The following is a 24,473-nucleotide window of genomic DNA, read 5'->3' as shown; positions in this document are numbered from 1 at the left end:
TTCGTATTAGTTTTTAATAAATACAATTAACATGGAAGAAAAATGGATATGAGAAAATGTATGAGATGATTAAACTTTTTTTATAGGGATTTTATTAAGAGTAAAAAAATTTGACAAACTATTTACACTTCAAATAACAAAATCACTGCACAAAATTTATTATATTTGATTTTTCTATTAAGGATAAATATTACTCAAATATTATATTTTTAAAAGCTCAAATATTATATTTTTGAAAGCTTTCCTTTTTTTTTTTTTTTTCCATATCATATTTTTATTTTTTAAATAATATTTGTTTTTGCATTAAATGAAAAGGAGGACCGGAGGAAAAATGATAGTTTGAAAGTTGAGAGTTTGGTAAGAATGAGCTGTTGAACCTTGACAGAGGAAATAATTAGGCTGGGCCTTGTGACATTTGAGCCCAAAAACAGCCTAATTGGTTAGATTAAGCCCTCAGCCCAATAAATGGCCCATGTTTGGTTCCGAAGGAATCGCAAGAAACGAATCTTTCGACGATGGACCCCATCGAATCTTCTCCAACATATTTGGAAACTTTCGTTCGCATTTTGCACTGAGATTCATTTCCAGCCATAACTTCAAAATCACTTTCTTCGCCTCTGCATTTGGCTTCCATGAATTTACACTCCATCATCATCTCTTCCACCTTATTATGCCCTAAAGTCCGCATACAATGCCTGCGACTTCTTCCACGATCGCCTTTGCCGTCGCCATGTCCAAGGACTACTCTACAGAACTTGCAAACGAGCAAAAGAGCAAAGAGGTAATACGTCTCGCTTTGAAGATGTTACTTTTTCCACTATTTAATCCACCATCCACCAATCTTGAGTTTCGCTTGGTGTTATAGATACAACCGTCGGTTGCTCTGCTTCGAGCAAAAAGAGGAAGGTCTACAATCTACAGAAGAATTGCAGCCGGTTTCGTCGTCTGAGAAGAAAGGAACTGTTGCTGGAGCTATGGCTTTTATTATTGGTACCAGTATTGGATCGGGGATTCTTGCAATTCCAGAGAAAGCGTCTCCGGCTGTAACTTTCTTTTTCTCTTCTAATATCTCTCAGCTTTAGCTTATTTTTTATTCAAATTATGTTGAAAATGGAGACTCCGGAGAGCTTATTTTTGTTATCTTCGACGTTTAATTCGTGGCAGGGATTTTTCCCCAGTTCGATATCGATAATAATATGTTGGGGGTTTCTTTTAGTAGAAGCACTGGTGCTTGTTGAGATTAGTGTGGTTCTGTGGAGGAGGAAGAAAAAGAAGAAGAAGGGCGAAGAGGGAGAGACGGGGATGGAGGTGATTTCAGTCAGAACTATGGCGCAGGAGACTCTGGGGGATTTTGGTGGAACCCTGGCCACTGTTACCTATGTTTTCTTGGGCTACACTTCCATGGTTGCCTATATTTCCAAGTCTGGAGAGATCCTTCTCCAATCATTTAATCTTCCATCTCCACTTTCAGGCTTCCTTTTCACATTGTTTTTTTCTCTGCTTATCTCCGTCGGTAGGACCAGAGCCGTAGATCAAGTCAACCAATGGCTTACAGCTTGTATGATAGGTAACTTCAGGACTTGAACCAGTTTTATGACCTCTCACCTCAGAGCAGTTCTAACTTTTGGGACACAATTTCAATTAAAACATATCTGGACTTGAACTTGTTATTACACTTAAGTTTTTATGTACATAATGGTTCCAAATGTAGTACTAATCCTCTATTGATATGGGATTTTAGAAACAGTTCAATAGACTCAAGAATGGAAAACTGGTTTGAAATCAACCTGCCTAATTACAAAAGAAGGGAAAAGAGAGATCCCCCATCCAAAGGAGTTACAATGAAGATTTCCAATTGAACAAAAGTGAGACCATGGTGGCCATGGTGGCCATCTAGGAATTAATTTCCTACGAGTTTCCTTGCCCGTAAGTTGGCTCGGAGAAAAAAGAATTCAATTTAGACCAAGAGAAGGAAAAATAAGGGAATTATATAATAAAAAAAGATCCAATGAGTAGTTTCCTTTGGTTCAAACATCCGTTGTTTTCTTTTGTTCCAAATAAACCATTGATAGGCATTGGCAAAATTCTTGCTGCAAGTATTTTTCACAATTGTAGATAAAGTTGATTTAGTAATTCTTGAATGTCTTTGGGCAACAGGTTTACTACTGGGAATTGAAGTGTTAGCAGTTCAGTTTGGAGGATGGTCCGCAATGGATGGGGGAGGAGACTGGAGAAAGGTCCCAACTACAATACCTGTTATTATCTTTGCTTTGGTATATCATGATGTAATACCGGGTAAATTATATATATATATATATATATATATTTTTTTTTTGTTGCCATTACTTTGCTCCGATTATTTGTGAAAGTATAAAGTTATGGCCCCCATTAGGTTGATGAAATCTTATATGTTGGCAGTTCTCTGTGCTTATTTGGAAGGTGACCTTCCTCGCCTAAGAGTTTCAGTTTTGCTTGGTAGCATTATTCCCCTGCTAGCATTGCTTGTCTGGGATGAAATAGCCCTTGGCTTGTTAGCACAAGCGGATCAATTAATTGACCCAGTTGAATTGCTCCTGAGGTAGTTCATTCCAGACCTTCAACATTCCATTGAGTAGCTCTATGTAATGATATGCTAAAGTATCATCTCCTCAAATTTCTGAAAGAAGTTGGTTTGATATTCAGTGTGAAATGGAGTGGAATTTCTTACATGGTAGAATGGTTCTCACTTCTTGCTGTTGGAACATCTATGCTGGGAACATTGCTAAGCTTCTCTGCATTTTTCAAGGAGCAACTCAGTAACATCTTTTCTGATTTGTCTACAAGAGAGGCTTTGAAAGTAATTTCTTCACGGTCTCTGTAGATTTATATGTTGGATATGTTGAAGTGCAAGAGGCAAAATTAATGTGGCCACCATGTGTTCTTGGCTATGACAGGAACCACCGAAGTTCTGCTTAATGAAGAACTGGTGGGAAATGCATAAATTAGGCCTTACTGCCTTGGCAATTGCTGTTGGTCCCTCCCTTCTTGTGTCCACTACTAATCCTGATTCATTTTCTGCTGCTACGGATATTGCGGTAAGTAAACAAAACCAGGTGCCTGCTGTTTTATGAACATCGGGTATGCATTTTGAAGGACCTAAATCCTTGATGCAAATGTAATTTAATTGCCTATTAACCTTACTAAAATAAAATACGTCTAAATCGGAACAGAGGCACAAAAGTAATGTTATCTTTAGTTTTTCCTTGATGCAAGACTGATTGTAAGAAAAAAGAAGAAATCCAAATTACTGAAACATTCTGAAAGATTAAAAACGGAAGCCATTTGTTAGAAATAGTGGGCTTATGTCATGTTGAAGGTCCAAGGGTAGTTGACATTTACTTTGTCCTAATTTTTTATTATTTGAATTAGGTCCATGTTGCCTATAAATATTTTTTCCTTTGTATCTTTAGTATCATAAGAAAATAATAAGAAATATTGGCATCATGGTTTTTCACCCTGTACTAGGGTTTCCACGTGATTTGTGTTTGTGTTAAACTTCCAATTATATTCAAATATAGTAGAAGAGATAAAAATGTAAATACACGTGCAAATGAGGAAGGAAACCAACGGGAAGGGGATCACATTGTGGGACCCACTGTTATTTAGAGAAATGGATTGAAATAGGTAGTGCGGGGGAAGAGAGGGCACGTTTTCTGTGAGTAAGAAATTCTGTGATTCTTTGAGAGAGAGGAAGAGGGTGGGGAATGTTTTCATTCTTGTTTTGAGTCTTTTTCGGATTTGTTTTCGGTTTCTTTGTTTGTTGTTCACGAATTGTTCTCCTCAATTCTTCTCTGTTTCTGTAATTACTATCAATATCAATATATAGAAACACTATTATGGTGTTCTATCATATTGGTATAAGAGCTTTAACACCTGGGGAAGCAAAACAAAATGGCGTAGAAGAGGATTGAAGAGAAGTTGTAGACCGTTGATGAGGATATCTTTGGAATTCGGGTGGAACTACAGAAGTTGCCAGTGATCGAAGAAAATATACCCTCAATGGCGAAAAGTATCGAGAGATTGGGGATTCAAGCCGATAAGCAACAGAAATAGCAGCAATTGTTGTTGAAGTACATTGAAGGAATGATCAAAGAGAAATCGATAGTGACGATGGAAACGGAAGGTTCTTCAAGTAGAGGAAGGCCGATAGAGAGTAATTTGGGAGGAAGTGAGATAACGATACTGGAAATTAAAGAAACATCAGTTGATCAAAGCAAATTTAAGAAGGTGGAAATGCTTGTGTTTAATGGTGATGATCTAGATGCGTGGTTATTTCGAGCTAATAGATTTTTAAGATCCATGACTTAACTGAGTCAGAGAAGATGATGGTAGCCATGATCAGCTTCGATGGACCTACTTTAGATTGGTATAGAGCACATGATGAACGTGAGCCATTTCCAGATTGGGCAGACTTGAAACATTGTCTGTTAATCTGATTCCGATCGACAAGGGAAGGCACTATATGCGGGAAATTTTTATCGATCAAACAAGAAACCACTGTGGAAGAATATCACAACCAATTCAATAAGCTGTTGGCGCCACTGTCCTTCCTACAGAAGGTAGTATTGGAAGAGACGTTTATGAATCGGTTGAGCCCATGGCATAAGGCTGAGGTATAAGTTGCCAAATGATGAAATTAGCATTGAAGATAGAAAATAGGGAAATCGTACGAAAGGAAGTTGGACTCAAAAGTGTATATGGAGGTAAGCCTCAAACCCCTACATCTAATATTAAAACTAATATGGCTGGGAATCCAAATGAAAACTAGACGAACAAAAATTTGCCAATGAGAACCATCACCCTTCAGGGAGTAACAGTCGGAGATAACCGGTGAGAGGGAGCTTCGAAAAGACTATCTTATGGAATTCCAATCAAGAAGATAGAAGGGACTATGTTTTCGCTGTGATGAGAAACATCATACCGGCCACCGTTGCAAGGTGAAGGAGCAAAAGGAACTGAGATTGCTAATAGTCCAAGAAAACGGAGAAGAACCGGAGATCATTGAGGATGATTGCTGGTTAAATCCATGGAGGTGGGAATAGAGGAAAATCCTCATATTGAATTATCTATCAATTCCGTGGTAGGATTGATCAATCTAGGGACCATGAAAGTCAAGGAAAAGCTTCATAATGAAGAGGTAGCGATGCTCATTGACTGTGGCGTGACTCATAACTTCATTTTGAAAAAATTAGTAACCTCTTTGAATCTGCCAACTAAAGAAACTTCGAACTATGGTGTAATTCTGGGCTCAGGAACATCAATTAAGGGGAAAGGAATATGTGGAAATGTGGAATTTTCTATTGGGGATTGGAAGGTAGTAGACAACTTCCTACCTTTGGAGTTCAGGGGAATTGATATTATCCTAGGAATCGAGTGGCTACATTCCTTAGGAGTGACCAAAGTGGACTGGCAAAATTTGAGCATGACTTTCTAGCACGAAGGGAAGAAAATAGTTTGGGGGGATCCGAGCCTCACAAAAACCCAAGTCAGTGTGAAAAACATGATGAAATCTTGGGGCATAGAGGACAAAGGGTTCTTGATTGAATGTAGAGCCATGGAAGGAAGCTTGTCGATTGAAGAATTGTATGATGAAGAAGTTGTTCCGACTATAAATGAATCCATTCCAGCCCTATTAAATAAATATGAAGATGTGTTTAATTGGCTAGAAGAGCTTCCACCAAATAGGGGAATAGAGCTTCCACCAAATAGAGCTTCCACCACATACAGCCGGGGTGTGTTCTTTGTCTTTACTTTCAATATTTTCGTTCTTGTTTTGAGTCTGTTTTGGATTTGTTATCAGTTTCCTTGTTTGTTGTTCAAGAATTGATCTCCTCAATTCTTCTCTCCTTCTGTAATCTTGATCAATATCAATATATAGAATCACTGTTCTGGTGTTCTATCAGTTTGTTCTACATCTCTACTTTCAATAGCATTCATTTTCTCCCAAGTATTTTAGGATCTCGGGATCTCTTCTCAAAGAGATACCACTCAATCCCAAAGTCATCAAAGAATAGCTTGCCTCTCCTAAAACCCAAACCTTCTACTCAAAGCGAACTCCCAGTTTATTACTTTATTATCCCCTTGCTATTATGTCCCAACAAAATCATATGACAGTAAAAAAATTGTGTATAATATTTAACTTATTTCTATTCACATTTCAATGTAGAGATTTCATAATGATACAATCAGTCAATTGATTCTCATTAAGTATATCAACCGTCATGTCAGTATAATCATTTGTGGATATCCTTTATTATGCAACAGAACTTCAGTACTTGATTTTCTTGTTTCTCTGATGCTCTGAATGGAAACAGGGAGGATACTGCATGACAATGTTGTATGGAGTTCTCCCCCCAGCAATGGCATGGGCAATGCACAGTAGGGAATCAGAGGAGACTGAATCCAAGGCGATATTGAGAGAAAGGCCTGCACTGCTTGGGCTAGGTTTATTTGCTTGTGGTATTGTGGTGGAACAAGTTATTCAGGATATTCTGAAATTTCAATGGTAGCAAGGTAAAATGATATTTTGTCTGAATTAGTTTTATTTTCTTAAATTTTTGCTGACTGTTTCCAAAGTCACGTTCTGTTATGTTCTCCTAAAGGAAATGGTGAACCCATCGTTAGACAAGGGTGAGATTTTGGTCTCTTTTCTGTCCTTTGTCAGATAATCATTAAAAATTTAAAATATGTATCCAATTTAGACAAAATTAATTAAACTGAAAGTTACATAAATGTTCCAAATTTTAAAGATGCTTAATTCAAAACACTTGGCAGTTTCTTCTTAGAATATGCAGTCTACAGTTTTTGTTTTGTTTTGTTTTGTGTTGTTTGTTTTATTTATTGTTTTTTTTCCTTTGAGAAGATACAGTACAAGTACTGTCTGGAATTGTTAGACCACTCTGCTCTTTGACTTTGATGAACTGAACTGTTTCTTCTCATCAATAACTTAGAAACTCTAAGAACAAAGAACTGAGAGAGGGTGCAAAACAAAGGAAGAAGAGAGTGTGCAGAACAAAGGAAGAAGAGAGTAACCCAAGTAAGTTAGTGTATAAAAGGAGTGGGAGAAAAAGTTTCCTTTTTATAGTTTGGAGGATGGAATAGTCACGATCAAATTCCTTTCATGCATCGATTTTGTGGGCAATTAATTCCCCCAAGCATAAAATTTGTTCAATGGCCTCTCATCTTAGATAAGAATGCTCTTCTTGTTAATTCACTCTTTCCTAAAAAAGAGAAAAAAAAAAAAAAAACAACTTTCATTTAGAAAAAAGGAAGGTAAGTTCTTACGGTTAACTATTTCCTTTACTTCCGTCCTTTTCTTTTTCCGTTGGACAATTTTAGAAGAAACCAAGGAAAAAGAAAAGAAAAAGAAAAAAAAACATCCTTTTTGGCATTTCCCTCAAAATTTCATCTTACACGAGTTTGCTAAACGCCTGGAAAAAAAATTCTTGCAAGGAAAAGTGGGCTATATACATATCATAGAATTAGAATTATGAAAGTTTTTGCTGATTACAATCATTGCTCTCTAATGATGGTAACTTCAGTATTATGGCTCGATTCAGGCGGAAAATATTTGTCAAGCAAATGGTTTTGTCTTTTTGGAGGTTTTGATCTTGTATACTGCAATAGACTAATACTTATGAAAGTTTCTCTTCACAAATTCTTAATAGAGGAAAACGATGCAACACTATTAATTATGTGCAAGTCTTATCTTCAACAGAGTGAACTTGTGCGGAACTTGCTACAAACTTAAAAGAAAACGAACTGCTTGGTTTACAGAGAATCTAGAGATACATATTATGGCAGGAATGCAGTATCTGTTTGATAAATTGCAAACCCGTGTAGCAAAAGTTGGGGCGAGTTGTCAAGGGGAAGACCATAGAACGCCTCAGGCCTAGGATCAGAAAAATAGGAGAAATAAGAGAAGAGAAAAGACAAGATGGTGGAGATGGGTGCCATTTTTTTTCTTCCAGAAGTGCTGTAAGTTAATGCAGTCGCTGGAGTGGGTGAGTTTATATAGAGCTGAAAGAGATTGAAGCTTGCTGAAATATCTAGTCATAAAGCTTCCTGAAGGGTTACTTCCATTAGAACTCCGGGGTCCTATTCCCTGACCCAGAAAGCAGGAAGAAATATATTTTGTGTTTGGAAGGAGTTTGATGCAGTGCAATTATGCCGGCGTGTCTTAGAATTCCAACCTCAAGTGAAACATAGTCATGGTTGCTTGTACTTGAATATTTTGGGATTTTTAGGGTAAAAAATTAAGGGAAAAAGATGGATAACAACAAACAACAAAGGAAGGAGAAGATTGATACTGGGATGGGACCGGTCATGTCGGAGATTTTTTGGACTACTCTAGTTCGTTGTTGAGTGAAAGGCTGAATAAAGAATCAAATGCCGGAAGCAGGTTGTGGGATGATCAGCCAATTGAAGGTAATTTTTGTTTTTAAGCCTAAATTATGCATTTTTCTCTTCTAGCTTACTACGTGCTTTGTCACACTCTTTTCTTTTATCTGCCTTCTGTGAATCAATGTGTCCTCTGAAGTGTCCGATAACTTATGACAAGAAATAAAACTTTTCTTTTGTTAAAAAGGGAGAAATCTTTTTCCGTACAAAGTTTTGAGTTTCTAAATGCTTCAGTTTTAGTCTTTCAAGTTTCAAAATGGTAAATTTTCACTTTTGAGATTTGAGTTATATTTTGTTCTTTGGCATTTATGTTTATTTGTTAATTTAAAAGAATTATAGTTTATTAAGTTTCATTATTTTTATACTATTAAAATTAATGTCAAAAAATGAAAGGGAGTATTAGGTGAAAAATCAAAGTTTAAAGTGTAAATGTTGAAACTTAGGGGTCAAATTAAAACAAAACTCAACGGCTAAAAGTGTAACATTTTGAAGCTTAGAGACCAAATAGAAACTAGACCTAGAACCTGACCAAAAGGGTATTCTCAGATAAAAAAAAACTTCGATATTTAAATGAACGTTGGATAGATTTTTTAAGTTTTTAAAGTAATCTCTAGTATTAAGAGGTTGTGGAACTTCGACAAAAACTAAAGATATTCTATCAAAACCAAAAATCAATTAGTTTTAAATTGTTAACACATATTCATTTGATGATGTGGAGAATTTTTTGGGATATTTGGACTTAAAAGAACCAAAAACTCTGGTTCTCTTTTGACAACCACCATAGATTGGGTTCTTTTCTCCCCTTTTTTTGTAAATTTCATACATCTATAAAATTATTTCTACATATTCAATAGAATTTTTAAAATTCTATGGCATTAATTGAATTTAGTGTTGGTCATGTTGAGGAGTTGATTATTGGAGCTTTCCAATCGACTGCCATATATTCCAATTGTAATTAGTTTTTGACTAATTATTTCAATTAGCACTAAGAGTTTATTAGCCAAATAATTGAAGGTTTGAATCTCTATCACCTTACATCTTTAAAAGAAAAAAAAGAACATATAAAAAGGACGTTTCTGAACAATAATTGACGGATGTCACATTAAAATTTTCATCTGAGAATTAATTTTTGCATTACAAGGAAATGAAAAGGAGACTAGGCGAAAGATGACCTGGCCAGGGAAATAATTAGGCTGGGCCATCGGATATGTTGGCAAGCGCAATTGACAAAGTCCCATTAACTAGTTCTGATCCAAATACACGAGTACACCAAGCCCAAATTCTGATCTGAATGTAGAACACTTGAGGCCAATTTTAATAACCCTACTGTACTCTCTAAATCTTGAAAAAAGAAGGAAATTTTGATATATGAAGTTTGAGTTTAGTGTCTATTTAGTCTCCAAGATCTAAGGAATAGTTCTAAATGATTTTTAAGTTATTTTGATCGTTACTAGACTAACAGAAAAAATGATGTCTAACATTGAGGTGACAAATTTTGAATGAGGTGATGAATTACATATATGTGTGTGTTCTTTTAAGATTATGAATATCACATCAATGAGGCTGAAAATTATTTGAGAATGGGGTCGATATCACATTCCTTATCTTCATTAATTTTGTGGGCATTTAGGCCACCCCAGGCATCAAACTCATATAGTGGCCTCTCATAATTAAATAAGAATGTTTTTTCTTCCTTTCTTTTATTTTATACTAGGAAGGCCAGGCTATGTCATAGATTTAGAACTATAAAAGTTTGAGCTGATTACATTACATTTACAATTTTTGCATCTCTCATATTGGAAGTTTTTGAAATTGAACTTCAGTACCACAATATCACAAGTGCATATGATTAACAGAAGGGAACTGTGAAATGACCATTACTTATCTGCTCTGTCTTCATCTTCAACAGAAATCTTGAGCAGAATTTGGAGAAGACAAACAGTTTGATTTGTATTAGCAAATTATAACACAATTGCAGTATCTGTGTGGAAAATAGCATACCCGATGAGTGACAGCTGTGCCGAGTGTTCGAGAGGGAGACCATAGAATGCCTCAGGCCAAGGATCAGATAAAAAGGATAGAGAAGACAACAGAAAAGACAAGATGGTGGAGATGGGTGCCATTTATTTTTCTCTCCAAATCCTGTAAGAAATGCACTTGTCTCGCTTATTCTTTACCCTTCATCGAACAACATGAGTTCTTTTTATATATTTAGCCATAAGGCTTCCTGTAGAGTTACTTTATTTTAATCTCTGGGTCTCTATGCCCTGACACAGAAAGCAAAAGGGACAAAAATTGTGAGTAGAGGGAATATGAATGATGTAATGTAATTATGTAGGCGTGCCTTTGAATTCTAAAAACAAGTGAAACATAGTCATGGTTGTTGCTTATAGTTAAATATTTTGAAATTGTGAGAAAGAAAACCAAAAAAAGAACGACAAGAAACAATAAAGAAAAAGAAAGAGAAGAACCATCATGAGCTGACCTGATGGTACATAAAGGTCCTGAGTTTCATAAAAGACTTGAAGGAAATGAGTTTCAATCCATGTTGATTACCTACTTAAATTTTATGTCTTACGTATTTATTTTGTCCAAAAATATTGTACAATTAGACGAGTTGTTTTATGAGATTAGTCAAAATGCACATAAGTCGACTCAGACACTTACAACCACCATCAAAGAAAAAAAAAAGAAAGAAACACTAACAGTAGCATAGGAGAAAAAAAAAAAGGAAAGGAAAAGGAGATTGGTAGGGGACCAGACATGACAGAAGAGTTTGGAAATTGGAATCCTATGGTTAATTGTTGAGTGAAAGGCTTAATATAGAGTAAAAAATCAGAAGCTTATGTGATGAGCCAATTGAAGGTGATCTTTGCTTTTAAGCCTAAACTATGCATTTTTGCTTTTTATTGTATATTAGGTGTTCTTTTCATTCTTGTTTCTTTGTTTTGACATTTGTGAATGAATTTTGTGCTTTAAGTGTGAGGTTACTTTTGACTTATATCAAGAAATAGCATACTTCAAAGATAGAATAAAGAATGGCGTGTGATAATAACTTCCTTTTAAGGTGAAAAGTAACAAGAAAATGAAGAAATTATTTCGTGTGTGACAAGATCAAGATGATGGATGGATAGGGATGTTTTGTTATTTCAAATAAATGGAATATCACCTAATTATATATAAAACAAATAGATACTCTTTTTTAACTCAGAGTTTGATTCGTGTTTCTGCATTAGTATTAGTTTTAGTTGCATTTTCTTTTTCTTTAACCAATTTTTTAGGATAGCTAAGTGATAGTACATTGGAAGGTGAAATTTTCATACCCTATGTTTAAATTAAAAAAAAGGAAGAAAAAAAAAAACTACGTTCTAGTGAGTCTTTAAATTTTGAAAAATAGTTACGTTTTGTTTATGAGTTTTCAAAGTAATTTTTTTTAACACTAACTTTGAATATATGCCATATGATCTCTATGGTAACTCTTTTGTTACCAAGTTTTAGAAATAGGTATTAAAGTTTCATACAATAATTTTTTTTATTCTTAATATTTTATATCATCAAGGTAATTTAAATTTTTTTATTATTCTTTTAGCATATAATAAACTCATTTGTTTGTCTGTGCAAAAAAGTAAAAGAATGAGATTCCATAGAAAAATTTTAAATTCCATTCATCTTATCTTATGCTTTGAGAGGGGGAATCAATTTGTCTCTCTTTTAGTATATTCTAAGATGAGTTCACTTTCTCTTTTGTTATATTCTAGGGTAATCCCACAATTTTTCTCCTTTGACTAGATAAATTAAGATTTTGAATAAACAATAAAAAACTAAGATCATTAAAAAAAAAAAAAGTAAAAAATAAGCTAATTAAACAAACTTTGCCTGTTACATTACTAGGAAATAACCCTTCTGAAATCAAATGAAAAATAAACAAACTATTTCTAGCCATTCCAATAGCAAAAGGAAAAGAAGAGCCATCAACTTCATGAAAATCAGTAGCAAACATGATTATTAAAAACTCAAAATGCATAAACTAATGTTGATTTGAACCTTAATCTCCAAAGAGGTAGCTTAATTAAAAACAACATTACTAATTATCATCACACATGTGAGTTGCTTCTGAATGAACCAAGAGCTTTAACAGCACCTGCCCTCAAGATGAATTGGTGGTAGAAAGCTGCAATGGCTGCTCCAAGAAATGGTCCAACCCAAAATATCCACTGCAAAACAATAAAAAAATTAGACACATTAACATTGTGAACAAACTTCGATGTTTTCGTAAATTTGAGTTACTAGTATTGTCGTTAATGTTTTTTTTTTGAAACATTAAAAAACTTTCAATATTGCTGTTGAATGTAAAAAAAAATAAGGACTAACATGGTTATTCCAAGCCTTTTGATCATTTAAAATAACGGCGGATCCCAAGCTTCTAGCTGGGTTGATTCCAGTGCCCGTGATTGGAATTGTAGCCAAATGAACCATGAAAACTGCAAACCCAATTGGAAGTGGAGCCAAAACCTTCAACCAAAAAGCGGAATAAAAGGCACATTATTAATCAAGAGGCTTCTTAGTTACTAACATATAATATATACTAAATATGATTGAATTATAATCGTTTTGGCAAAATTTTGCCATTCATGAAAACGAGGGGGATAGAGTATGCTTTGTAAATGAAGGAAGTTAGTAAATGAAGGAAGTTAGGAACAAAAACAATTAAGGAAGAGTAAAGTATGTGTATGCATGTGAAACCAAATAAAACAAAGTTGATAACTTTGATAGAAGGATTTTTCTTTTTTAATTTTTGTAAAAGTAAGGTCAGAAATAGGCATTTAGGGTTGGAAGTTGGTGCCCAACACAAGAACCCACTTTGTAATTCTTTCAATAAAAAGAAACTTAGCATACCATTTAAAAGGATGAAAAGCAAAGAGAGGTCACTAGGGCATATAGGTAGAGAAAAGATTTTCTTGGAAGGAATATAGTTTTCCTAAGAAACAAATAAAAAGTTAGGGAGATTCTCAAGTCCACTTCCTAACACAACTTATATGCCAAAGCTATATTCACTAACTTGAAAATATTACCTCAAAAAATATAGAGAATTTGAGTTACTAGATATCAATAATAATAAAATAATAAAAAAAGTTAGTGTCGGGATGTTCCCTCCTCTCTTTTGGATGAGGTCCTAGCTCAGAGAAATTTGTTGATCTAAGAAGATTTGGCATGGCCTATCGTCAGGCATTTCATCGCAGGATCCGATCCCTTTGCAAGAAAAGCAACCTGGAGGCAAGGAAGAAGACTCATCGTAGTTTAATTTATTATGTTTGCTCCGTGGGAATCTTAGAAGGCCTAGTTTGAGTGGTCCTACGACTTTTGGATTCTAGTTTCTGGGATCACTTTCCTTTTGAAGAAAGAGAAAGAGCGGACCCAGACTCAACATAGCAACTACTACTGAAGTCGCTATGCTCCAAGGGGAAAACGGGAACAGACTCATGCTGCTTAGCTGCTGCTGATTTTTTCCTTTATCGGTCTGTGGTAGTTTAATTACTCCTTTTAGTCCGAATTGAAAATCATTCACCTGTAGAAGTGTCTCATAAGAGGATATTTTCAAATTCAAGTCACAAGACCCTTGCACCCCCGATACTCCTTGGAAGAGATTAGCCAGCGAAAGGCCCAAGATCAAACTCCTTCGTCTGCTAGGGAAGAAAAAGAAAAAACAAGAGGCTCAACTGAAAGGAGAGGTCCGGGTTCGATCTTCGATCCAAGAATTCTGAGTTTTTGCATTCTCTTGAACTCAGACTCCTTATCCGCGGACACCGAACACCTTTGTTTTGAGAGGACAGGGTTCAAAGTGAGATGCCAATAGACAAGAAATGAGAATTCTCCCTTTTGTTTTTTATTTGGAGTTAAGTTATTTCTAAAAAGAAATACAGCGAAGTATAGATCGCAGCCGCGAGCCGAAAATTCCATAAATCAATCGACGAAGGTTTTCAAAATATGGGCGTACTCTTGAGTTGCAGCGCGCTTCGCTTCTTTCCGCTTTGCATCTTTCCGCTCCCCTATCTTAGAAATCCTCTTCTTTGCGCTCCGCTCCCGTAGTTAGGAGTCTTGACTCATTTAAGTATTGTGCTATATTCTTGTTCTTATCGTCGAAAGTGTTCAATTATGTGTTTAATAGATTTTTTTTGTCTACTATAGATCCATAAATAAGTCAACCATATATTAATCGCAGAATTGAAAGTTTGTTTTAAACATTATTCAACTTATTAGTTCTTATATTTCGTTATTTACTTTTTACTTGGGGTTTTTTTTTCTAGAAATATAACAAATCGGTAAAATATTTACATTATAGAGAACAATTTTAGAAAAAATTTGAAAAAAAAGGAAAAAACGTACAAGTCCATGATGTGAAATACCAAAAATGTTTTAGTCAACATGTGATTAATTAGTCACATGCACGCGAGTAATCTTTTTCGACTAAACGATCGTGTACTACAGTCTAATCGATGGTTTAGATCATGATACACAATTGTTAGTTCATTTTAAACAATGAAGAAAAAGACTTCAAATTTAATCAACCGAATAATAAACTCTAAACGATGGCGAGGAAGCTTTAGACATAATCGATCGTGTAATATAATCTAAACGATCATCAGATTTGTATACACGATCGTTTATGTAAGAATAAACGATCTTGTAATGAAATAATATGCTTTAAACGATCGTGTTGACCATGATAAATAATTGTATTGATTATGGTAAGCGATCATATAGTCCAATGTAAAAGTGAAAAACTTCAAATATAATGATCGTATAATACAATATACAAGATCGTTTAGATTTTGTTACACAATCGTTTAGAAATGTAATAGGGCATAGTCGAAGATGATGGAGATGAAATATAAGATTTAAACGATATGATCTTATACTCTAAACGCTGAAGAAAGAAAGAAAATTTGGAAGAGGAGATAATAAATTGCAAACAAGATAAATAAATCGCAAAAAAGAAGTAAACAACTCGTCTCGCAATATTGTAAACAAATAGAATATATATGGAACTTGTGAAAAATAATCAAGCTTCGTGAACTTTTCTTATTTTGTTATAAGGATAATTAATTTTTGTGGATTTTGTTATAAGGATAGTTAATTTTTGTGGATTTTATTATAAATTAACCTTGGAACTTATATTCGAACAAAATAAGAGAGATTCAACAAAAAATTATGATGTTGTTTCAAGAGGAGAGAGATTGGTTAAAGTGTGTACCGGAACATGGGAATCTCTGGCGTTACGTTTAGGGTCGGTGGCGGAGAAGACGGTGTACACCAACACAAAAGTGCCAACAATCTCGGCGACCAGTCCAGTGCCGATGGTGTAGCCATCGGAAACCCCATTAGCCCCGCCGCCGTGCTTCTGGAAGTGGGCCTTCTGGAAGGCCTTGACAAGCCCAACTCCACTGATGGCCCCCAAACATTGGGCCACCATGTACATCACGGCTCGCACAAGTGACACCTTTCGGCCCAAAAAAAGCCCAAATGTCACTGCTGGGTTTATGTGGCCCCCTGCACAGTCTCTACTGTTAACCGTTTCGAAAATTAATTTTTGCTACTTTAAATTTATAATAATATTAGCAGTTGGTACTCAATAGTAGTTATAAAATTTTATTAGCTAGGTAAAACTCAAAACTTATCATATAAATTTCAATATTATCTTTGAATAGAAAAGGATGTTATAACTACAAATAAAGTGTACCTCCCAAGAACTAGTCACATATAATATATCCATGTATTCAAATTGACTAATAAGTAAAATAACTTACAGATAATAATAATTTATAATAATAATAATAATAATAATAAGAGAGAAATAAAAAATAAAAAAATAAAAAAAAAATAAATAAAAAAAAAAAGCGCGAAATGGAATTTGGGCTGTTTGGAAGGTAAGAAAATGAGAGAATTTTCGAAAATTTTCCTTAACTTGAAGACGAAGAAAGAGAGGAAGAAGAAGAACCTGAAATTCCAGCAGTACAGTAAACAAGAACGAAGATCATTCCTCCAAAAGCCCAAGCTATTCCCAGAATCCCAACTCCTCCACAAGAATCCACGTTCTTCTTCCCCATACCATGCGTTTCCGCTTTGTACCCGATCACCGTCAACACCGTCACATACAGGAAAAGCAGAGTCGCCATGAACTCCGCAATCAGAGCTCTATAGAACGACCATTTCCTTATCTCCACGCCGTCTATTAGCGGCACTGGTGGCGGATCCTGGTAGTCCTTCGCCATAAACACACAGAAAATTGAAACCAAAACCAAAACCAAAACCAAAGCCCTAGAGGAGACTTTGAATAAAGAAATGTGGTGCAATTTGGCGATCCGAATAGCGGCATTTAATGAAGAAGAAATTGAAGGAAAATAAGAGAAAAGCAGCAGTGATTTTCAGCGGCTCCGCCTGAGTTGGGCACCACCGCCTACCCACTTGCCATTGCCTTTGGTTGCTTCCGTACCTTTGTCGTTCGTTCCTTCTGACCCACTCAGAACAGTGCCTTCACTGTGCATGCCACTTACTACAGTAACGACAAATTCCTTTTCATGCTTCAAATAAATAATCAATGGCGTTGGTAACCTTTTTAACTCTTTTTCCTCTGTGTATCTACTTACCAGTTTAATAGATGGACGTAGCTTAGAAGTGATAGCATTTTGCATCTTTACTCTTACGGCCATTGCTATTTCTGAAACTGAAAGATTAAAACATAGAAGGAATTATCAATATCTAATTTTATCTTGCCTTCAAAGATTTGGAACTGTTTAGTTCTTTCTTGAAATTATCTGTTGCGTCTAACGTTTCTGTAGTTGAGGATTTGTGTGTATATATATATAGATTGAGAAATGATAGTCCAAATTTGTGGTGGATTTCTCAGTGAGAAGTCAAAACAATGGCTGCTCGTTACATATTACTCAATTTAAAACTTGTTTTTCTGATTGTAGTTTTTATCTCTTGTGTTGAGTATACAATTTCATCCTTTGTTGAGGGTAATGGAGATGATCAGCCATTTGATTTCTCAGTCGAGGATGCTACTGAGAATCATTTCACGTACTCAGACATGAGTCATGGGTAACTATTACTTATGTCTCCTCGTTGTATCATTTTCTCATTTAAAGGTCCCGCCACTCCAGATCGTATATGCTTGGGAGTGATTTTGGAGCGGTTAAAATCATTTGTGACATGCTTTTTATCCTTCGAAATCAATTTAGTGTTTAACTTTCACTTTCAAACACAACTTTTATTCGATCTAAAATTGATTTTTAATGGTAACCTTCTTTTCATCGTAATTTTGAATATGACAAAAGTGATTTTTATCATTTCAAAGCCGCTCCCGAACATTTTGATTTCGGCAACCATTTTGTTTTGGTTTGTTGGTTTTTGAAACGTAAACCTATTCTCTCCATTTCTTGAGTAGAAGAGTTGAATTCTTTGTCAATTTCAAAAATAAAATCTACTTTTTTTTGTTTTCAAAACTTGACTTGATTTTTAAAAATATTGTTAGAGCGTATAACTAAGTAACAAATTTAGAGGTAGGTGTTTGTAGACTTAATTTTCAAAAATTTAAAACTAAAAATCAAATAGATACCAAACTCATATCTTTTTCAAAAAAAAAAAAAATAAACTACCAAATGAGCCCGTCATTATTTCCTTTGGATCTTTTATAAATTGAGATCTTCTTATGATCCTCAAATAATTTACAAATTTCCTTTTGAATTTCTGTGATAACTTTGTGATGTATTTAAGTCACCTATATTGAACTCATATTTTCAATACATAGAATTGAATGGACCAAAGTAATGTGTAGCTTTAGTATCAAATAATGTTCAAATGTAAGTTCTTTTTTTTTGTGGGGTTCATCAATGTAGGTTTGAGGGAGTGGATCAAAATGACAACGACGCATGGAGTATGGTGGAGACAAAACAGAACCAATTTGTAGTAGACGGCCAACCATTCTATGTTAATGGGTTCAACACTTATTGGTTAATGATATTTGCAGCGGACCAATCCACGAGAGGAAAGGTCACAGAGGTGTTTAAACAAGCTGCTTCTGTGGGTTTAACTGTTTGTAGGACATGGGCCTTCAATGATGGCCAGTGGAGAGCTCTTCAGAAATCTCCATCTGTGTATGATGAAGAAGTCTTCAAGGTAAATATAAGAACAAGACTAATATCTACAAGCCATCTGATCATATTCCTTGGAGATCATTTTGAAATCAAAACTAGAAAATTGTGTTTCATTTTCAACATATTCACTCTTGTTTATAATTATACCTTCAATAAAATGCTGGTTGTGTAAGCGCCAAAATTTCACTCGTGTAACTGCCTTGATTTATGAATTGTAGGGATTAGATTTCGTGATTAGTGAAGCAAAGAAGTTTAAGATAAGGTTGATATTATCATTAGCAAACAATTGGGAAGCATTCGGTGGAAAAGCACAATATGTGAAATGGGGGAAAGCTGCTGGCCTCAATTTGACATCTGACGATGATTTCTTCACTGATCCAACTCTTAGAAGCTACTACAAAGCTCATGTTAAGGTGAGTTCCCCACATATCAACTGAATTCAATGGTTAAGTTATTGTTATCTTATATTGTTAGCATGAAAATAATATATTGTGAATTTCAATGTGAACGGCATAGACGGTGCTTAATAGAGTGAATACATACACAAATGTAACGTACAAGGAAGATCCAACCATTTTCGCCTGGGAATTAATGAACGAACCCCGTTGTACATCAGATCCTTCAGGCAATACACTGCAGGTTTGTCTTTTCTCTATCACAGATTTTGCAATTATCTACTTTTTATTGATGTTTTGAAAAAATCAAGCTAAATTTTGAAAACAAAAAACAAATGGTTAAACACATGTTTTTGTTTTTCTGAATTTGACTTAGAAGACAACTCTTGTACTTAAGTAAGATATGAACCATGGTAAGAAATTGAGAGGAAATAAACATAATTTTCAAAAACCAAAAAACAACAACCAAATCTAATTATCAATTAAGCAACTAATATTAATTGAATGATCATTGGCAGGGATGGATTCAAGAAATGGCTGTGTTCGTGAAGAGCATGGATCCAAAACATTTGCTGGAGGTTGGTCTGGAGGGATTTTATGGTCCATCCACACCCAATAGAGTTCAGTTCAATCCAAATACATATGCTCAACAAGTTGGAACTGATTTCATCAGAAACCATAAAGTTCTTGGTGTTGATTTTGCTTCAGTTCACATTTATGCAGACACATGGTAGGTTGCAAAAAAAAAAAAAAAAAAAAAAAAAAAAAGAAGAAAAAACCCTTAGAACCTGAATTATACATTTGAACTTAAAACATAAGATATGAACTAGACTCTGTTAGATGATTCTAACATGAACTCAATTATCAAAGGGTTTCTCAAGCAATCTCTGATGCCCATCTCCAATTCACAAAATCATGGATGGAGGCTCACATAGAGGATGCAGAGAAGTACCTTGGAATGCCAGTCATTTTCGCTGAGTTCGGGGTATCATCGAAGGATCCCGGTTACAATTCGACTTACAGGGATAAATATCTTAGCTCGGTATACAAGATGCTGCTGGATTCGACAAAGAAAGGAGGGAGTGGAGGAGGAAGCCTGGTGTGGCAACTATTCCCTGAAGGAACTGACTACATGGATGATGGCTATGCAATTGTGCTCTCCAAATCTCCTTCAACTTCAAACATTATATCTCTTCATTCTACAAGAATGTCAATCTTCAACTCCATTTGTTCCATGAAATGTCGTTGGGGTTGTAAGAAGAAAAATGTTATGGATTTTATTTTTCCCAACCAATATGATCATGATGAGATGTAATCTAACATAAACAATACTTGTCGTCGAGAATATGGGTATCCTATCCTTATGGATTATTCGAAAGGGTACATTTGAATTTCTTGTATCATAAATAAGAACTTTCTTGATTGTATGATCTTGCTTTTAAGCATAATTCTCACTTGGGAATGTCCTAAAAATGGATCAAAAATCAGAATTAAGCTTTAAAATTAACCCAAAACTTGAAGATATTAATACTTTAATTAATTGGAAAGGAAATGTTAATCTAACTTTACTATTAAACACTGTTGGATTAGGAAACTTTGTACAATATGTTATGATATATTTAATTATTTGAATAAATTCACAACAAATAATATTTATTTCTTATTATTTGATTAAATAAGTTTTAAAAATGATCTATATGACCCTGAAATGGTTGGGAATACAATGATAAAAGTAATGAATTTAAAACTGTGAATTTGAATTAATTGGGGATGGAGACAAAAAGTAAAAGTAATAAAAAGCAAATTCCAATTCCTTTCGACTCCCGAAGTCTTATGCTTAAAAGCCCGAGGAAAGATGTTGCTTTGAATTTGAACTTTTTTTTTTCCTGCTCATTTGGTTTTGGTTTAAATATTTTGATACTCTACTTTTATTCTTTTTTCCTTTTCCTTGTAATTCAAATACTTTTAATTTATCTATTTTAACTCATATATTTTTGGGAGTGAGTCCTTTAACAACAGAAAGAAAATAAAAAATTGATAAATAATTAATTCAAATAAAATATAAAGACTAGAATGAGCTTGAAATTAAAGATAAATAAACTACAGTTGAAATTATATGAGTTAAAATGAAGCAAAATCATATATGTACAGACTAAATAGTATCTAAATATTTGGAGGTTGAACTATAACAAGACCATCATGACTTAGCTTTGGTCAATGTTCCAGTGTCTTTGAGTCACTAGAAAAATACACAATAGAAGAAAGGATCAACATAAAGTAATATCTGAAGTTAAGTTGTTTTTTCGACGAACAATGCTGGAATGCATCCCAGTATGCAACTATCTATGCATCCCACTTTCATCCAATAAAAAAATCAAAACATAAGAAAAGAGGTAGAAAAAATTTATCGCATTATCCAGTAGGATGAAAGAATAAGTATAGTCCACCATGCAAAATAAACACTTTTCTTAATCCACAGAAGTAAACCTAATAACTTCTTGAAAGGTCAAAAAGAATTCTAAGCTCTTAAAATTTTCGTGGAAAGTGGTTTTAAAGATAAACAAGATTCTCAAACAATTAAATATGAACTTTGAAAGTACAAAATGTGTTTTATATAATTATTATTAGTATTGTTATTTCATAAACAGCTTTAGTCCTTTAAAAAGCAATGTAAACATCTTTTCTTTTCCATCATATTCAAAATCATTTTGAAATATGATTTATTCATTTAGAATCATATCTTTCACTGTATGAGAATCACACGTCAAAAGCATATTTTTATATGATTTTAAAAATGACAAAAGAATAATAATTTTATCACATTAAAAAATACTCACATATTTAATCCATGTTTGGTGCTCAACAAAAAATGCTTCAATCATCGTTGAAAACAATACACGGGAGAGGCAGATAATTAGTACTTTTTTAAAGGTACTTAGGGAATAAATGTTTTAATAGATATTTTTAAATATAATAAAATAAAATAAACTATTTATAATATATATAGTAAGATAGGCTATTGGATGAAAAATTTATAAGGAATTATGAAACGTTTATTACAAATTAATTTTTTGATCGTTAAAAGTTACAAAATTAATTTTTTGACCGTTAAGAATTAAATTGACCATTTACAAAATTAATTTGTGACCGTCGTGAATATGACCATTGGTAATCCGCCCACACTATAAATAGATCCTTCACTCTTATTCTCAAAATACACAACAAACAATCTTCTCTCAAATTCTCATTCTCTTAAAAGTTTTTCGAGCTGTTCTTTTTTTAGTGTTTCGGTTCCAATTAATTTCCGTGCAAAACTAATTAATGAAAAAGGGCTGTTTTATCTTGGGACGACGAGGCATAATTCTGTTTGCACGATTCAGAGCAGAGCCGCGAAACGTCTTAAATAAAGCGTGTTCTACGATTCAGCCTTTCACTAATTTAGTTTCTGTTTTGCAGTCTTTGTTTCTTTTTAACAATCCGTTTAGTTGCTGCCTCGTTTCTTTCATTATTATTTGCCGGACTTAGACGATTTTTTGCATTGAAGACCGAAGTGCAAGAACAATTTAAAGACGCTTCTTTTCTGCTGTGATGACCGGATAAATCCAATTCGACTTCATGTCTTCTAATCTCAACCGTCCATTCTATTTTGAAGGAGCACACTTCAAAAGGGGGAAACAAAAGATGTTATTTTTTCTCACGCTGAAGAAGGTGGCCACTGCTTGTACTACTAAAAAGCCGAAGGTTTCAAAAATAGATCCTACGAAGAACAAGTAAAGAACCTCACCACTTGGACAGAAACTGACTTCATTTGTAAGAATCTAATTCTTAATGGTCTTACTGATGAACTATATGATTATTATAGTACCATGACTACTGCAAAAGAAGTGTAGGATGCACTATAAAAGAAGTATGATACTAAGGAAGTGGGGTCGAAGAAGTACGCTGTCAGCCAATACCTGAGATATCAAATGACTGATAACAAATTTGTGGAGGCACAGTCGCATGAAATCCAGAAAATAGCCCACGAGATTATCAGTGAAAGTATGCCACTCGATGATCAATTTCAAGTTGCTGTTATTATTGATAAATTACCGTGGAAGGATTTCAAGAACACCCTAAGGCACAAAACCAAAGAGTTTTCACTGAAAAGTTTAATTACAAGGCTAAGAAGCAAGGAAGCATGATAAAAAAGAAGAGGTGAACGCTATCCTCAGAAAGAAGCCTACTGCAGTTCTGAAACTGGACCTGAAGCCGAAAGGAAACAAGATGAAACGAGAATCCAACAAACAAAACAACCCACAATTCAGAAGTACGGTACAAATTGTTTGTTATAATTGTAATAAGCCTGGTCATTTAGCTAGAAATAGTAGAAACAGGAGTCGTCCTGTTATGCAGGCGAACCTGGTAGAAGATGAATTAATAGCTATGATATCTGAAGTTAATGTGATTGAGGGGTCTGAAGGTTGGTGGCTAGACATTGGTGCATCCCGCCATGTCTGCCACGACCTTAGTCTTTTTAGAAAATATAATGAAGTTAAGGATAAGAATATCCTTCTAGGAGATCATCACACAACCAAGGTGGCTGGTATTAGAGAAGTAGAACTGAAATTCACATCCGGCAAGACGCTTGTGCTGAAGAAAGTTCTGCATACTCCAGAAATTGGAAAGAATTTGGTCTCTGGATATCTCCTCAACAAGAATGGATTCACACAAACCATAGGATCGACTTGTTCGCTTTAACTAAAAACAATGTATTTGTGGGGAAGGGTTACGCTACTAATGGATGTTCAAATTGAATCTGGAAATTAATAAGATTGCATCTTCTGCTTACATGTTGACTTCTTTTAATGTTTGGCATGCTAGACTTTGTCATGTTAATAAAAGATTAATTAGTAACATGAGTAGGTTAAATCTTATACCTAAGTTATCGCTGCATGATTTTAAGAAACGTGCTTGTTGTAATCAAGCTAAGATAACTAAAACCTTGCATAAGTGTATGTAACTAGAGTAACAGAGCCTTTAGAATTGATTCATTCTACCTTATGTGAATTTGATGACACTTTAACTAAAACAGTAAAAGGTATGTAATTACCTTTATAGATGACTGTTCTAACTATACTTTTATTTATCTGCTTAAAAATAAAAGTGATGCCTATGAAATGTTCAAAGTCTTTGTAACTGAAATAAAGAACCAGTTTAAAAGAAGAATTAAGAGACTTCGTAGTGATAGAGGAACTGAATATGATTCAGTTTCTTTTAATGAGTTTTATAACTCAAAAGGAATAATACATGAAACTATTGCGCCTTATTCTCTTGAAATGAATGGAAAAGCAGAAAGAAAGAATAGAACTCTAACTGAGTTAGTAGTTGTTATCTTACTTGAGTCAGGAGCAACACCATCTTGGTGGGGTGAAATAATTAAGACTGTTAATTATGTTCTTAATAGAATTCCTAAATCAAATGGTAAAACTTCACCACACGAAGT

General features: G+C 34.4%; 3 protein-coding genes across 9 annotated transcripts; 2 read left to right on the top strand and 1 right to left on the bottom strand.

Annotated features, from left to right (window-relative positions):
- The first annotated feature begins 429 nt into the window (after positions 1–429).
- LOC103496418 (uncharacterized) lies at positions 430–10,837 on the top strand. 6 transcript variants are annotated; one of them, XR_001763584.2, is made up of 11 exons: positions 543–781; positions 866–1,043; positions 1,165–1,567; positions 2,158–2,295; positions 2,419–2,578; positions 2,683–2,836; positions 2,934–3,074; positions 6,354–6,552; positions 6,990–7,075; positions 7,757–8,466; positions 10,349–10,837. XR_001763584.2 is itself a non-coding variant. In XM_017046516.2 (9 exons), exons 1-8 carry the CDS (start codon positions 633–635, stop codon positions 6,546–6,548), a joined length of 1,518 nt encoding a protein of 505 aa, XP_016902005.1. In that variant the 5' UTR covers positions 555–632; the 3' UTR covers positions 6,549–6,552; positions 7,757–8,641. The 6 variants fall into 6 exon arrangements, 2 of the variants coding, with proteins under 2 accessions (XP_050938523.1, XP_016902005.1); XR_007819548.1 differs by having other exon boundaries at positions 542–781; positions 6,354–7,075; XR_539141.3 differs by lacking the exon at positions 6,990–7,075 and having other exon boundaries at positions 555–781.
- Positions 9,998–16,709, bottom strand: LOC103496419 (probable aquaporin PIP2-5). Of its 2 annotated transcripts, XM_051082567.1 has the most exons (5): positions 16,436–16,709; positions 15,692–15,987; positions 12,811–12,951; positions 12,581–12,653; positions 9,998–10,706 (listed from the first exon to the last, which is right to left on the bottom strand). In XM_051082567.1, the coding sequence occupies exons 1-5, from the start codon at positions 16,707–16,709 to the stop codon at positions 10,675–10,677; spliced, it is 816 nt and encodes a 271-aa protein (XP_050938524.1). In that variant the 3' UTR covers positions 9,998–10,674. The 2 variants fall into 2 exon arrangements, with proteins under 2 accessions (XP_050938524.1, XP_008456476.2); XM_008458254.3 differs by lacking the exon at positions 9,998–10,706 and having other exon boundaries at positions 12,278–12,653.
- Positions 16,710–17,336: 627 nt separating this feature from the next.
- On the top strand, positions 17,337–20,415 carry LOC103496420 (mannan endo-1,4-beta-mannosidase 6). The gene is made up of 6 exons (XM_008458255.3): positions 17,337–17,538; positions 18,336–18,615; positions 18,812–19,006; positions 19,110–19,232; positions 19,507–19,718; positions 19,859–20,415. The coding sequence occupies exons 1-6, from the start codon at positions 17,360–17,362 to the stop codon at positions 20,301–20,303; spliced, it is 1,434 nt and encodes a 477-aa protein (XP_008456477.2). The 5' UTR covers positions 17,337–17,359; the 3' UTR covers positions 20,304–20,415.
- Positions 20,416–24,473: the final 4,058 nt, after the last annotated feature.

The sequence above is a fragment of the Cucumis melo genome, chromosome 3 (genome assembly GCF_025177605.1).
Source record: "Cucumis melo cultivar AY chromosome 3, USDA_Cmelo_AY_1.0, whole genome shotgun sequence".
Taxonomy (NCBI): Eukaryota; Viridiplantae; Streptophyta; class Magnoliopsida; order Cucurbitales; family Cucurbitaceae; genus Cucumis; species Cucumis melo.
This window is presented reverse-complemented; position numbering and strand designations above follow the sequence as displayed.